Source organism: Ornithodoros turicata, chromosome 10 (assembly GCF_037126465.1).
Source record: "Ornithodoros turicata isolate Travis chromosome 10, ASM3712646v1, whole genome shotgun sequence".
Classification (NCBI taxonomy): Eukaryota; Metazoa; Arthropoda; class Arachnida; order Ixodida; family Argasidae; genus Ornithodoros; species Ornithodoros turicata.
Window position 1 is genome coordinate 25,296,983 of NC_088210.1, and position 15,332 is coordinate 25,312,314.

Here is a 15,332-nt window from a genome sequence, read left to right on the forward strand (position 1 = left end):
AGACTTGAACATAGGGTTTAGTGGACCAATCCCAGCATGCATGTGGCACTTGTCCACAGCGGACACCCCTCCCCTCGGGAAAATCTTAGATCCGCCCCTGGTCGGACCCCTCACATCTGATGCAAGGCCTACGAGTAGTTGCTGAGTTCCTCTCCAGTATACTGGGCTAATGGACGAACTCTAGTAGGACACCTTTCCATCGTCATCACTTTCTCACCCATTCCACAGGCGCAATGGGGCAGTGTACCGCCATAACGGCGGGGAACGACCCACCACATCATCATCCCATTTATGTGTGTGTGTACCTTTTTCTTTTTTTTTACTATTTCGTGTAGAGTCAGAGGAATACCGCACGTGCCAAGGATGAAATAGCTGCTACAGGAAACGTTATTCTGTCCACAGCAGGAGGAGGCACAAAAACGACAGAAAATGTAGCGGAGGAGAAATAGACCTCTATGCGAGAAACGCCATCATGACGTTGGTAGACAGACCGAAACAAATCGGAAGGGGAGGGCTGGGTTCCACGAATGGGCACTTGTTCGCCGCCTCCTATTGAAAGAAAAGTAGGACCGAAGGTCGCGTCCCTTTCAGGGACCATCGTGACCCCCTCGAGACAGTGGCTTTCGGGCGTGGCCTTGTTCGCCCCCTAGCTTCCAGCGTTGTTCAGCTCTACCAAATTGATGGCGCTGTCGAACACTATGACGACATTTGTTTACAAACAGGGAGAGCTCCATAGACCAAGGTGAAATTGAAGCGGACAAGTATAAATATTTTCGATGTTCTTGCACGGAACGAACCTACCCTGCCTGGTTGTAATCGCTATGCTAGGAACGCTACCCAGTTTAGTGCTACATAGAACATTATTTCAATTCAAAGCCAGGGAGTAATGCTGCTTATTGCTGTTAGGAACTGTAAGAGCAGTATGCTAACGATTTCAATTATTGTACAAGTACGGTTATTGAAAATCCACTCTTGTAAAGCTGCAAAGTTGCGTGATTATCAGTCAGCCGGCCAATCACCACAAATCTATGCAACGTACAGTCATTGTTACCGAAACAACAAACGCGAGCCAACAGACAGGCTATACACAACCCCCTCAAGACTGAACATTATATATTCCTGCAGTTACAAATAGTGCGGCGTACAATTGGCACAATGGTGAAGTTGTTCTGAAAGTTTTTTTATTATTATCTACAACAATGGCGGCTTGGCTGCTGTTTGTAAGCTGCACGAGTACATGCTTACTCGATGACGTTCTCACAAAGCTTGAAGTCTCTTCTTCCGAAAATTTCACCCGAACCTTGTGCATGAAGTTCACGTATAGTGTCTCGAAGCTCACATCGATAACATCTGACGCTCCTGAAGACATGCGGAACGACCGCACAGGCTCACTGTCTTCGGATCCACTCCGGACCCAGCTTAACGTATTCATTCCTTACTACACCACATCATTCCTCGCAGTCCCCACGTGACGATGGCACTAATTCGTAACCCGTGAGCGCAGATTCTTCCACCACTATCCTGTCCAGGACAGCAACAGGCATCTTAGCCTCCTTGACTAGTACAGCGACTCCGGACACACGAACTTTATGCCACGGAAGCTGCCGGTCTAGAAGCCTACTAGACACGCTCTGGAACTTGGCGTAGAAATTAACTTTGATCTCCTTTTCGACGCGCCTGTTGTCGCTCGCCGTGCTCGATATCTCCTCCTGGGGCCGCGCGATCTCAGAACAGACCAGCTCGCCGCAGTATTCCTCCGACTTGACGTGTCTCACTCTGAATTTCTCTCCCACTTCAATGGCAATGGGAGAGAAGCCGAAGCCCTGAGCGATGGTGTCCGAATAGAAAAAATTGTCGTTCTCGTTCAGAGAGCTTCCTGTTGGCTCGAACGTGAGCCTCTTGCCGTAGCCCCTGCCGATGGAGTCCAGGCGTAGCGCACGGCCATCGAAGAGGACGCGTTGGGTGCTGTTCACGCGGACGCGATAGCGGAAGCCCGGGATGATGCGAGGATCCACGAAGGTACCTGTGCGTCAAACACGGGGAGGTGTGAGTGGTTAAGATTTGTGGCTGGCATTGGCAAAAGTGGTCTTACCGATAACTGGGAACTCGTGCGGTCGCAGCCCGCTGACCACGTAGCTGGTGGGCACATCGTTGATGTCTTCGCCGCGTACAATGTAGAGAGAATCTTTGCGGTTCTTGACTGGGGTAGTCGATTTCTGCAATGCAGAAAGCACCAATAAGAACGATTTAATCATCTGCGGAAGCCACGATATACAGCGTTACGAGTGGTAGAAAATAACAGTAGTGCGCCCCCTGCCTAATAAACAGCTAGGGATCACAAGCTTCAGACTATACTGTAGGTCTCTAGTCTACGGTTCCGATGAGATTGACGAACTCGAAGAGAGAGGACATACGTGGATAGAGATGTCCCAGTTTGACCAGACATGCTCATCTCTCATTAGACATTGTGAAGTTTACAGTCTGTGCTGTAGAAACTCTTTACACTACACATGTCAAGGCCTTTGTTGTGTAAAACAGGTAGTGGAGCAACGTCAGTGGACAGCAGGGGCAATGGAGATGTCTATGTCATGTCTTAGCTAGCTCGATTCCATCTGGATAGGAACTAGAACTCGATCAGCTCCTACGAACCTACTGAAGGAAACAGCGACAATGATGATATTTAGTTTCCCAGTGTATGCCGCTCATCAAGAGCAAGGTCGTAACGCAGCCACTAAAACCAGGCAAATGAATGACATCCAGTATAGCGTATAGGCAGAAAAAACACTTCGGGAGGGGTTCTATGGCTCTATGGAAATTTTACACTGTATGAGGAGGATTTCCACTTGTTTTCCCTTTCACAAATGCACTATCAAAGGTACGCGTTCAGAGGGACTTGAACCACATCCTACGCCATTTGTGTTACATATATTTTATGCTTGTATCACACGCGGCCTATCTAAAGGGGAGAGATAGACGTCACTCCAGTTGACCGACTGCGTCAGTGACTGCTCGGGAAATTGGACCAGGGACTTTGAGACCCTACGCTCCAACGCCCAATGAACGTCAGTGATGACTTCTCACTAGGGAGTTTTAGAGCAGATTGGAAGCCTTCTAGGAAAGGAATATACGTCAAGAGGTCGAATGTCGAAGCGCTAATGTCGAATCAAAGTTCGGCAATGTGACGAGATTAGCTTGTCGTGTTTTCGGAGCCGTTGTCGGGAACGGCTTCCAATCTAGTAAAACTCCGTACACTCTTCGAATAAGGGGAGTAAGTTTAGGGAATAATTACAGCTTCCAATCCTCAAGATTGCAATTATATACCCAAATTTTAGTCCATTGACCTTTAAATATACTCCCTGCAAATACTCCTTGAACTTCGCATCCCCTTCTGACTAATGGTTGTGGCTGTGCGCTTATATGGTCCCCGAAAGGACTACAATTATTCAGGGCAGAGCAGTCTGCCCACATAAATAGGTCATCCGACACCGCGGAGCGACCGGACACTTTTTTTTTCTTTTTGCAAGCAAAGTGATCTGTACGAAACACACGGTAACACAGACGGCCGGTATATGCGATTTTCTCCCAAGTTTTGCGCAGCTGCGTGATCCGTCCACTCCGCAACATCTGCAGTAGTATGGTTACTTTTCGAGTGTCTGGCACGACTGCAACATGAAACGTGATTCATTGTGAACAATGCTTCGATGCCAAGTTCACAGTCAAGGGCAAAAAGGAGAGCACGCGATAAGACACCTTGGACACAGCCGTCACGTGACCTTTTGTGCGTCATTCTCGTTGCACTCGTGCTGGAGCACCTGTAGATTCTTGACGGGGTATGAATGATGTGCATTGCCCTTTCTTAGATAAGCAATGGCTCCTGCTTTGTCGTGATGTCCTAGGCCTTTGGGTCCCTTACGTTAGGTGTCCCACTTGCCTATCTAGATGCAGATATCAGTGGGTCAACAGGAGGAAGAGGGGCAGTTGGTGTTGGTTCATGTCACAACACTGCCGCACTCAGACAGGACGAATTGGGTTAGAACAAACAGACAAACGTCTTATCTGCAGATAAAACGTTTATCTCCTCGTTCTAATCCCCTTCGTCCCGTCTGAGTGCTGCAGTGTTGCGACATGAATAATATCAGTACTTTTTAGGTCTGCCTTTCAAGGTAAAGGATTGTGGGTCATATTGATAAGGATAACTGAACTGACCCGCTCTTATCACGCACGTGTCGTGCTACTTATCACTCGCTTTATACTGCTTAACCTCTTTATTCTAGAGAGGCACCATATCTGGTGTTGTACCCCAAGCGGCACAATGTACTGAAGATCGGGTGCAATGGGGGTGGACAGGTAAGTGGAAGGCCTTGAACAGATCCATGAAACTAAAGAACATTGGTAAGACACATACCGTCCACCCCCATTGCACCCGATCTTCAGTACATTGTGCTGCCTGGGATATGATTGAAACAGGTGATGCTCACCCAAGCGGCACCAATACACTGAAAGTTCTAAGACATGGAGGTGGCTGACAGGAGACTTATAAGTGCTTCATTTTGCATATCCGCTCGCAAAAGAAGAAAAAGTGGTGGTGGTGGTGGTGGTGATGGCGATAGGGGATAGGGCGAAGAAAAAGTGAGTCATTGCTCTACCACTTCGCAGACCTATCACTCGCATTTGCAGTTCATTCAGGTGAAATTAATTGGAATGAATTATGTATAAGGCAATAAAACATATTATAATTTCACAATGTTACTATATAACGGTGGTACCACTAATTGTAGTAAAATGCAAATGTCGCAGAGGAGGGGCACAGGACAGCACAAGAAATGATTGACATTACATGCTATCATGCTCGTTCCCGTTGTTTACGCTCAGCGACGGTCACAAAGCACTGGTCGCGAATACTGACCGGTCGGATAAGATAAGACTCTTTCTCTGGTAGACAGTATATTTTTTTGCACTTTTCAGCCTGTAAGACTGGTGCTATTATAAATAAACACGCACACACACAAAAAAAAAACACATGAAAACGAGGGTAATTTTATAAAATAAAAACTTTTTTATTCCGATATTCGATGTGGAATACACCCCCTTTCTGTAGGATACCCCCTTAGGAATGGTGCTTGTTGTGGAATACACGATCTAGTAGGGTGTTTTACGAAACAACCTTCTTTCCACGATGCGTGACATGCGCGCCAGAGGACAGGATATCGTGTGAAACAAAATTACGGTGTACTCATCCCCCCCCCCCCCTCCCCAGCACACACCATAAGCAGCATTCCACATTCCTTGCACAATTTAGCGCTATAAGTTTAACGATGGCGTGCAAAATTTTTAATGTCAACGAGACCACCAAGAAAAGAGGAGGAGAGAGTTTCAAAACTGAGCAGTTTCTTTATATGGTATATGGAACTTACTCGAACAGCTACGGGTGGCTCACTGAGGAAATCTTGGCGCTCGAGCTGATCTTCGGTTGAGCTCGATGGAATGGGGAGCTCTTTCTGACAACGCTGCTTCTCAGCACCCCAGAAGGCTTCCAGTTCTTGCCAGCATTCTTCTTCGGCATCAAAGGATTCTTCGCAACGGTTGCCACTTTCAATATTATGCGATCCAAGCGCAGCGCTCTCGCACACTGTCTGCACTGTTTTCTTCTGAAACGAACTTTCCATTAATTCAGCGAAACAGAAACTATTGAGAACGTGTTTTTTTTTTCCTCCTTTTACGGCGAGCACGTGGGGACGACGGATACTGAGAGTGCAGATAGTGGAGAGTGGAGAGCCGGCTGTGGGAGGATGGCCTTTTATAACTTCTCTCTCTCTCTCCTTCGTCTGCTGTGGAGAAGGGAGAAGGTAGCGCACTGAGCACGAGCTGCGCACGTGAACATGCGCGAGCGGAAATGGGGGAGAGAATGGAGTATTTCAAGAATGGGCGTGACGTATTCTAGGAGAGGAGACGATGACGTATTGAACGCATGCGTCGACATGACAGATCAAAAGCACGCGCTGTTTAGACAAGAGTTGCGCAAACCGAATGAGAGGAAGCCTAGAAATTGATAAATGATTGCCCGAATGATATATGTTGAATTGGCTGTCGCATTCTTGCGCCCATGTAGAGGTTTTCGTGCGGTATTTTTGTTTTGCGTCGTTGGCGAGCTCGCTGTTAGGTTGGGTAATCGCAATCCCAGCATGTGTATGGGAACACAAGTGGAAAGGTTTGTCCGCCACATGGCAACCTGAGTGTTATTATTCAAGGATGATGATGCCGCTGTAATGAGCGGTGTATCCTTGAGTGAGGATCACATCTGAGCACGCAATGCTTTGTCGTTCAGTAGCAAGTTTCGGGTTCAGAAGGCTAAAAAAAATCGCCCGAGTTATAGTTTGATTCATTTCTGATTGCAGATTGAGAAAATGGTCCCTGGTTGCGTGGGACCATCTTTTTTTCGCCCACGCAACCAGGAACCATATTTTCCAGGACAATATTTCCTATACCCGCTTAATACTAGACACCCAGGTGGAAATTGTGTGGAAGCTGCCAGGTTCAATTTTTCTTTGAACGATCACGGAAATAAAACAAAACAAAAAATATGTTCTTCTTTTGGGCACCGTCCTCATCATTGGCGTGATATTTAAAGGGACGGTGTGTAAAACTATTCATGGATATTAGAGGTCAACAGTATAATAATAACAAAAACATATAATACTTAAAAGCGAATAAGATATTGTGAAATACGATGACTTACGATACGATGACTGTGATACGATCAAAAAAGCATTTGAATTATGCCTTGGGAGAAAAGCAAATACGCAAGTCATCGTACTGCCTTAGCCTATCCCAGACTCATAGCGCATGTGTGTGTCTTTGCATTTCCGTCTTTTAAACTGCCCCATCTCATCACCGTCTATGTGTGTGTGTTGGACAACGTAAAAGTGCTAACATATTCCTTCATAACTTGTCAACGTTTCGAGCCTGTCAGCAACGGATTCTCTTCTTCAATGTCCATTCAAGGAAAATAGTTGATATTTTCTGATTTTTGTCTGCTGTCTTAGTTGGGTAGTTGAGTACTCGATGGGAAAGTACTTTAAGTACAAAAGTACACAAATTCAAATGTACTTCTAAAGTACAGGTACTCAGAAATGTTCTTGGTGCTTCAAGGTCTCTCGATCACTGGTTAAATTGGCTTATATTGATCAGCGACGGCAGGACAGTTTTGAAACGTGTGTTCGCGAAGAAGGAAATAAAAGTGTTGGTTGCAGATTCGATTCAAGAATACTTATTTAATTTATCGGTCGATTAATTTATTTAATAGAGCGTTATGAGGCGCAGGTGTTGTATTCCATGTTCCATTGCAGGATTCTTTGGCGCTGTCCCTTTTTTCTGTTGCTGGGGGCAAGTCATTAAAAAAGCACCATCATCCTATATCAGATAGACAGAAGGGAAGGGCAAGACCCGCCGCCGCCAATCCTCCGTCGGGAAATACTCCACGGCTATAAGCCTTTTCGACGCTATCATCTGGCTGGACAAAGTTCGAGTTCTCTGTTATCGGGATGACGCGTTGCCGAGCGATGTCGTAAACGGCTGGATTGTGATTCGTCTCACTCGTAAAAAACAAGAAAAACCCAAGAGAAGACAGTCTGCATGAGTTTGGGCCCGAACCCAGACTTGCCACCGTCTTTCCTCATTCCTACACTCAAAAGAAAAAGAAAAGAGAAAGAGAGAAACACAAGTAGTCCCCAAAAGGAGTACAACTTCTTTTCTTTTTTCCTTATTGTGTGCATGCGTAGGATATACCTAGGGCGTGACTTTTTCAGGTTCAAACCCGATTTCTCCCGACAGTTCCCTTCCAAGTCAGTTTGGGACAATTCGGGTTAAAACAGATTGCTCCCCGAATTTTAATTACGCATTACGTACACGGTTTATCAGCATTTTGTGTGCACGTCTGATGAAAATGTTACTTGAGTGCAACAATAAACTATGCGAAGCACATTTAATGATACCAATGAGACCAGACGATGTCACCGGTTATAGAGCATAGAATCATGGCTACACTATCGTAATATCCGCGGCAATACGTAAGATTTGCAACAAAAGTTGGCTTTTCGACCTCGTTCCAGCGCGAAGCGAAAGACGCCAGCTGTGTACCTTCGTCGCAGACGACAAAATCACGGCGCGCACTACGAGCGACGAAGGTCCGCCTGGTGTCGAATTCGATCTCTGCAGCCTTGTCACATGGGAAGGCTCTTCTTTCGTACGGTGTGTACTTGGTGAGAGAAAGTTCCCCTTCCTAACATGATCCTTGATCATCGACCCAAGGAAGTGAAGAAACAAAAGTTTTGCGTCTTTGTTGGTTTTCTTAAATCCTTCTGAAATGCAACAGCTACAAATTAATGTATGCGGGTGAAAATAATGTGGTGAGATAACCCTGGTAACTCACAATGAGGGGAATGTCTAGGGAAGCGCTTGAATCGAATTGAATAAAAATGAACGAATTGACTAACAAGCTTTTTCATAAAGCACTACACTATTACTGATCTGCAGTTCGGTTTTCGCAAATCGTGATCTTCAGAAATAACTCTTCTGTATCAGAGGGAGCCAATTATCCGTAATATAGAAAATATGTTCTATACATTAGGATTTATATCGATTTCACCAAAGCATTTGACTTTCTTTCTAGATCATTCAGTGCTTTTCGGCAAATTAGAGGTGTGTGGGTGCTATATCCCTTTCGTGTTTTTTTTTTTTTTTTTTTTTCAATCTGCAAACAGTACGTTTCGAGAAACAGCGACTGCTCGAGCGAGTTCGAGATATTGTCGGGGTTTCACAGCGCAGTATTCTAGGCCCGTTATTATTCAATATATATATATATATACATATATAACATAGTAAACACATCAACAGCTGGTAAATTTTACATTTATGTGGATAATACGACCGTGTTTATCTCGGGTTACGCCCGTGATCAAATTGTACACTCAGAGAAAAATCTATACCTTTAGAGTTATAGCCTGCTCAATAACTTAGCCCTTCTTAGGTATTATTTTATAGCCCGCTTACAGGTATAAAAAATAGTCCTCAACAGAGGGCTACATGCCATACCTTTAGGGGTACAGCTCTATACCCCTGTGAGAGTCTGCACGAGTACCATCATGGTATTAAATCATACCTATGCATGGGCGTTTTTAGAGGAGGCAACTAGAAAACCACTAGAGACCAGTGGCGAAACCGGGAAGGGTGAGGGGCAAACGACAGTTTATACATTGGGTTTCCCTCTCTCCCCTCCCGCACTACGCGCTTCGACAAAGAAACCCCCATCCCCCCAAACAGAGGGTTTGGATCTGCCACGGCCTAGACAAACTCGAGTGCTGACACACGCGAGTTTCGTACTACGGATTTCATTCGCATAACTAAGAGACGACTAGAAGACTGGTGGGAGAAGAGCGGGTGGATTTTCAGAAACTAACTTTTTCTCGCTGCGACGCGCAAGAACCGCAAGGAACTTCTGACGGCAATCAGCCTACCCCACGTGACTTTCCCACTCCTCCTCCTCGTGTTTCTCGATCCTCTCTACCTTCTCTTGGGCGCGCTTTTCAAACGTCGTTCACATCTAAACGAAGAAACACAAGACAGGGTGCACGGAGGAAGACACGTTGTCCCCCGCAGGATCCACAGGAACCCCTCCAAAACACCTACCAAAAATGCCCACAAAGCCCAAAAAGTCAGCACATATACGGATGTCACACCGCCCTACAAGTTCTAACATCCCTTGGGAATAAAAAAATTGAAGATGATCAAGGAAGCTGTTGCGATTTTCAGCGGTAGCTGAAATTGAGATTGGAAGCGGTAGCTGAAAATCAGACAGTTTGTTTGTTTGTGTGCGTGTGTGTGAACTTGAGCATGCGCGCCTGTGTGTGAGCGTGTGTTTGTGTACGCGCGGCATGTGTGTTTGCGTGTGTTTTTTGTGTGTGTATCACCATAGGTGCCGTCTGCGGGGAGGGGGGGGGGAGGGCTGCCCTCCCCCGGAACTTTCTCAGGGGGGCCTGCTCGGCTCCTCCGAAAAGTTTACCCAGCTGACACTCAAGATGAACGTTAGAAGGGATATCCGAAAAATCACATGCTTCATGAAAGTGAACATGATAGTCGTGTAAAAATTTGCCAGATTACACAAAGTCCTATGCATCCCTCTCGACCCCTGTGCATGAAGTGGGGGCAAAGTTGGCAAAGTCCCCGTAGCATGAAGCCACTGAAGCGTTGGCGCAGGGAGGAGGTGTGTATGTGGGGGGAGGTACATTGTGCTCCAGCCCCCTCCAGCGGTTGAAGACTCTCCGCCTTTGTATATCACATTTGGTTTTGCGCCACAAATACGGCCAGTAGGTCAGAATGTTAAGCTCGGGGGGGGGGGGGGGTCTGGATAAACCACTGGACACGGCGATCTCCTGTCTCCTGCCCATCCGCGGCTGCATCGTCCATCGTCTCCGCGCGGAAGCGAGGAAAGGAAACGGAGGAAGGAGGGGGGGGGGGGGGAGAAGTGAGAAAGGGCGTTGTTGAACGAGTCACGTGGGGGCAGCCTGATAGACGGCAAAAAGACTCTCCCTGCTAGTTGTTACTTGTGCTTTGTTTCATACTTTGCATATTCCTGTGTTCTTTCTTGCTTGCTGCTATGCTGCTACCATGGGCTAGCTACCATGGTTGTCTCCACCATCTTTGATCGTCGCCTCCTCGCGGTCTGGTCAGTCTGGCCTTCTCGCTTATTCGTCAGCGTGTCCGTCAAAACAAAAGCCGCCAAAACTGTGGGTGCGCATGCTGGGATGTCCGCGTGCTACAGCACTTGCCATCCTGTGTTCTTGGGCAAGTGACAAAAATTGACGGTGGGTACTTGCGATAGTATTTTGCAAACACTTTTTCGTCACCGTCACGGCTCTGACGGGCAACCAACAGTTGACAGCGTCATGAAGTGAAGCCTTTCGTTTTGCATGTGTTTTGAAATTGCTGATGAGATAGATGTCAAAGATTATTTGAACGACCGAATGGCCACGGTACGTGCAGACATTCTGCATGAAGAATTGTAACGATTAGAACTGTGATTCGAATAATCTTTCTTGTGCCAGTCTTATATGATTGTCCTGTAGGGCCGATGCATTCGGTGTTTTCCTTTGATTCTTTCAGTTCCAATTGCATGCAGTTGATTATTTCGCAACCGGAAAAGCGATTTCAAAGTTTAAAACTGTCCTCTGTGGGTATCACGTTCGAACACCCTTCAGAAATGAAAGTGCCTGATTGGAATAAATGGTGACAAATTCTTGTTGTTATGGCATGCCGTTAAATACGGAGACAACTTCAAAGCGCAGCATGACTTTCAACCATGGATCAATAGGAAGTCTTATTTGTCATACACTTGCATTCTGTGGATAGATTGCGCTTTCAGGCGCTTGTGTAGCTGAAAGATTTAAAATCATGGTTTAGATGAGGAAAATGCATTTATAGTTAACTCGCGTCACCTTCCTTGCCCAGCTTTCATGTTTTGGAAAATGTTTGCTTTATAAAAATATGTACACAAAAACAACCGACCAAGCATCTTGACAGACAGAAAAATGACACTGTAAAATTTGTGCACTCTAGCTTATCATGTACATCATGAAATCCGTGGTTTCTATTGCGACACCCTTTCTTGTGGCATCCTTTCAGCCTGTAGTGTATTTGTTTGTGTGAACAGCAAACCAACCAAACAATGCAATGTGCATGTGATCTGATGCGAGGTACCCTTGAATTGTTTCGCAGTGCATAAAAGATCTGGTTACTTGCTTCCACACCTTTTATGGATTTTCTTATTTTTCAGGTCATTACAAAGGCAACAAAGCTGCACATCAAGATGAGCTCTTTGGAAAACGTCCATTCTCTTCAGCACAAACTGATGTTGCTTGACCTGTTGTCCAGTGCGAAACTGTCGAAAGGCCTACAAACGTTTGCCACACAGATTGAACCCAAGAATGTGGTCCACTTCTTTAAGTGCATGGAATCCTCCTGCGACTTCACCACCGACGACAGTGACCTCTTCCTCATTCACCTCTCGGCCCACTGGGAAAATTCGTTTGTGTGCATTTATTGCAGGGAGGCAATCGGCACTGATGTCCAGCTTGTCCAGCACATGATCACAGACCACAACGACAGAATTTTCCAGTGTGCATTTTGCTTCTACCGGTCTCGTGCGAAGCCCCACCTTGTTGTACACTCCATGTGCGTACACAAGAACGACACTGTTTGTGGTTACCTGTGCAAGAAAGTTGTCGAGATGCCACTGAAGGATAGGCCAGCAAACACTGCGGACAAGGAATACGTGTGCACACTGGGAAGCTGCGAGCTGAGGTGTCTCAGCAGTGACAACTTTTTGAAACACCTCTACGAAGGTCACCCAAACGCGACGTGCTTCGTGTGTCATAAATGCGGATGTCAATGCACAAATCCAGAGGGCCTTCTGTCGCACTACGCTAAAGTGCACGGCTTCAAGGCCTACCAGTGCCTGTACTGCAGCGCTGGCAGCAACGATGAATGGGAAGTTATGGAACATATTTCGCAAGCGCATGCTGATTACCCGTTTAAGCTTTTAATTCGCTCGAGCCATCCTCCGGTATGGTTCAAGCAGGTCAACACAATGGTGAAGGAAAGCAAGCTGGTTCCTTTCCCCGAGGGCAGTTGTGCGCAACGCGTACAGGATCAGGTCTGCGCCAAAAGTGAACCATTTCGCGACACGCCGCCAGAGTCGAAGCCGCGTATCGGCAGCGAACTTAATAACCCTGTGGTAAACATGCAGGGATCTCTGCCGTTCGTTCCAACGTGTTTTGTCTGCTCTGTGGAAAACTGTGCTTACTCCTCAAGTTGTCCAACCACATTCCTCAACCACATAAAGGAAGACCATACATCAGTCTCCGAGTTTTCGTGTCCATGCTGCACAGTCCTGCGACAGACTTCATTAAGCGAGTTCTATGTCCACCTGATCGATAACCATACTACATTGTTGCGTTGTCTGTACAAAAACTGTAGCTTTGTTGGGCATTCCAGAGAAGCTGTAGATGATCATGTAATATCGGTTCACCAGCAGTACGATGATGTTACAGAAGACCCTGAAGAGCCCAAGTCAGAATCTCATAACGTGCCCGTGGAAGAATCATCGGGCATGGAGCTCCCTGTTCTAGCGGAAGACTGCAGCATCAAGTGTGAGCGTCTTCAGGGTAAGGAGGTAGAACAAACGTGCGAACAACAGGAAAGCGAAAGCAGGGACGCATCACCTGGTCCCACTGTGGGACCCGGCACTGTTCCAGAGAAGTGGCTATCTGACGCTGAGCTCAGAGCAATTGCCGAGAGAGAAAGCGCCTTGCAGGCCGCAAAGGAGGAAGTCTCAGTGGAACCAACCGTGGCAGCCACGCCAGCGGAGACGGTGGAACCAGAAGATAACGTTCCGGAGCCTCTGTTGCCTTTACCCGAGGAGTCTGAAGAAAAATACGTTTGTGGCTTCTGCTGCCAAAGTCAAATGGAAGCTTTGGAGTACTTCCGCCACATGTCTCACGGCCACGGAGTGAAATATTTTTGTGGGCATTGCGACAGGTGCTACAAAGTGCACAGGCAGTTAATTACGCATCACTTCAGGTTTCATGCCACAGAGGAGATGTCCTTTAAAACTTTTCAAGACAATACTTTAATGAGTGTGCCACAGAAAGTGATATCAATGTGGCAGCAAGATATTTCGAATCAAACAAAGAAGAATACAAATGGAATAGCCCAGGGCGAAAAAGTGTCAAAGGATGTTATGAAACCCGCTTACGAGTTTCCTGAGAAATCGTGCACAAGTCATAACAAGAAAGGGGAGAACTATGTCTCCAAGAAGCAGAAAAGTAACACTGTTCCGAAGTTGCCAGCTGTGGATGCAAGTCTGCAATGTGAAACTGCAAAAGGAGATGGAGAGGAAAGCCAGAGGCACATCGAGGAGGAAGCCCCGTCAAAGAGGAAAGCGGCTACAAATGTCCACGGTGTTACAATGTCTAAGAGCGCTGGAAACACACCAAAAGGGTCGAAGAAGAGAAAAGACAAATTAGCTTCGCCGCAGGGCTCAAAAATAAAGTCCAAAGTGCCCAATGAAAACAAATCCCCCAGAGCACCGAAAAATATTTCTCCCAGATTGGCGTCTCAGGCCAAGGCACCTAAAAAGGCCTCTCCAAAGGATACTGAACAAAATGTCCCGGGTGATAACTTAGTGCCACAACGAAACGAGTCGATTGGCAGGGAACAACTAGTTCAAAGAGGATCGCCCGCTGCTCACAACTCGACAAACACACTTGACGTGTCGCCTCGAAGCGCCTTTGTACATCGGTGTGTATACTGCTCTAAGAGCTACAAGGTGCTAAAGTGGGCATTACGGCACCAGAAAGCTGCACACCCCGATAAACCTTCGATGTGTAAATTGATAGAGCCTTCAAAGCTCGAGAGCGATAGCACCGAGCCCAGGCATGCCGAGAAAGAGACCTCGGAACAGCTTATGTCCCGAAATGTTCAATCATCAATGGGACCGCGCTCAACGAAAAATGGGGGAGGAACACTGGCAAGCGAAAAGGAAGTGGTGATGATATCCCTTGTTGACGATGATGATGACTATGATGACCCACCACGGCACAGTGAAAAGAAAAAGACATGGAGACGAATCTGCGTTATCAGCAGTGATTCTGAAGAGGAGGAGGAATCCTCCGAACCCGAAGGGTTTTCATACTATGGTGTGAAAGCGAGTCCGCTCCCTATGGATAAAGTCTTTGTCTATGTTCACAATGGTGGGGTGAAAATAGCTTATTCCCAACTTGCAACAGTTATGAAATTACAGCCCATAGTGCTACTAAAAAGACTAGAACTGCATCATCACCTTCCTACATATTAATGGGAAACATAATATTCACATGTGCCAAGTACAGTAAGACTATACGTACATAATGTAATCCAGAGCATTTGTTGATGCAAAGCAGGAGTTTCATATTTGACAGCCTGTAAGTGTGTTGCATCTATATTTCGGTTTCATCAATAAAGTTTTACTCAAATACAATGTACATGAAGTGTAATTACCATGATGATGTGTAGTGGTGAAGATGACTACTACTTTTTTTAAATTCGTGTTGGTGCCGTGAAGCAACTGTGGCTATGAGTGGTGTACAGATGGGGACAGATGGAGAGAGGACAGCAGAGATGGTTATGTGAGGAAAGTGTGAAGAACAGAAGTGAATGCCACGTGCCCTCAACCAAATAGTCTACCAGTTGATTCTGCTTTGCAGATTGCAGGATCAAGAGCTCTACTATCTGTTGAGGGC

The 15,332-nt window shown here is 46.3% G+C and overlaps 2 protein-coding genes across 3 annotated transcripts; one reads left to right on the forward strand and one right to left on the reverse strand.

Moving 5' to 3' along the window:
* Positions 1-1,159: 1,159 nt before the first annotated feature.
* Positions 1,160-5,782, reverse strand: LOC135371214 (uncharacterized). The gene is made up of 3 exons (XM_064605283.1): positions 5,415-5,782; positions 2,093-2,216; positions 1,160-2,023 (listed from the first exon to the last, which is right to left on the reverse strand). Exons 1-3 carry the CDS (start codon positions 5,664-5,666, stop codon positions 1,449-1,451), a joined length of 951 nt encoding a protein of 316 aa, XP_064461353.1. The 5' UTR covers positions 5,667-5,782; the 3' UTR covers positions 1,160-1,448.
* A 4,763-nt stretch (positions 5,783-10,545) lies between these two features.
* Positions 10,546-15,074, forward strand: LOC135371216 (uncharacterized). Of its 2 annotated transcripts, none has more exons than XM_064605286.1 (2): positions 10,546-10,859; positions 11,828-15,074. In XM_064605286.1, the coding sequence occupies exon 2, from the start codon at positions 11,861-11,863 to the stop codon at positions 14,906-14,908; it is 3,048 nt and encodes a 1,015-aa protein (XP_064461356.1). In that variant the 5' UTR covers positions 10,546-10,859; positions 11,828-11,860; the 3' UTR covers positions 14,909-15,074. The 2 variants fall into 2 exon arrangements, with proteins under 2 accessions (XP_064461356.1, XP_064461355.1); XM_064605285.1 differs by lacking the exon at positions 10,546-10,859 and adding an exon at positions 10,916-11,027.
* Positions 15,075-15,332: the final 258 nt, after the last annotated feature.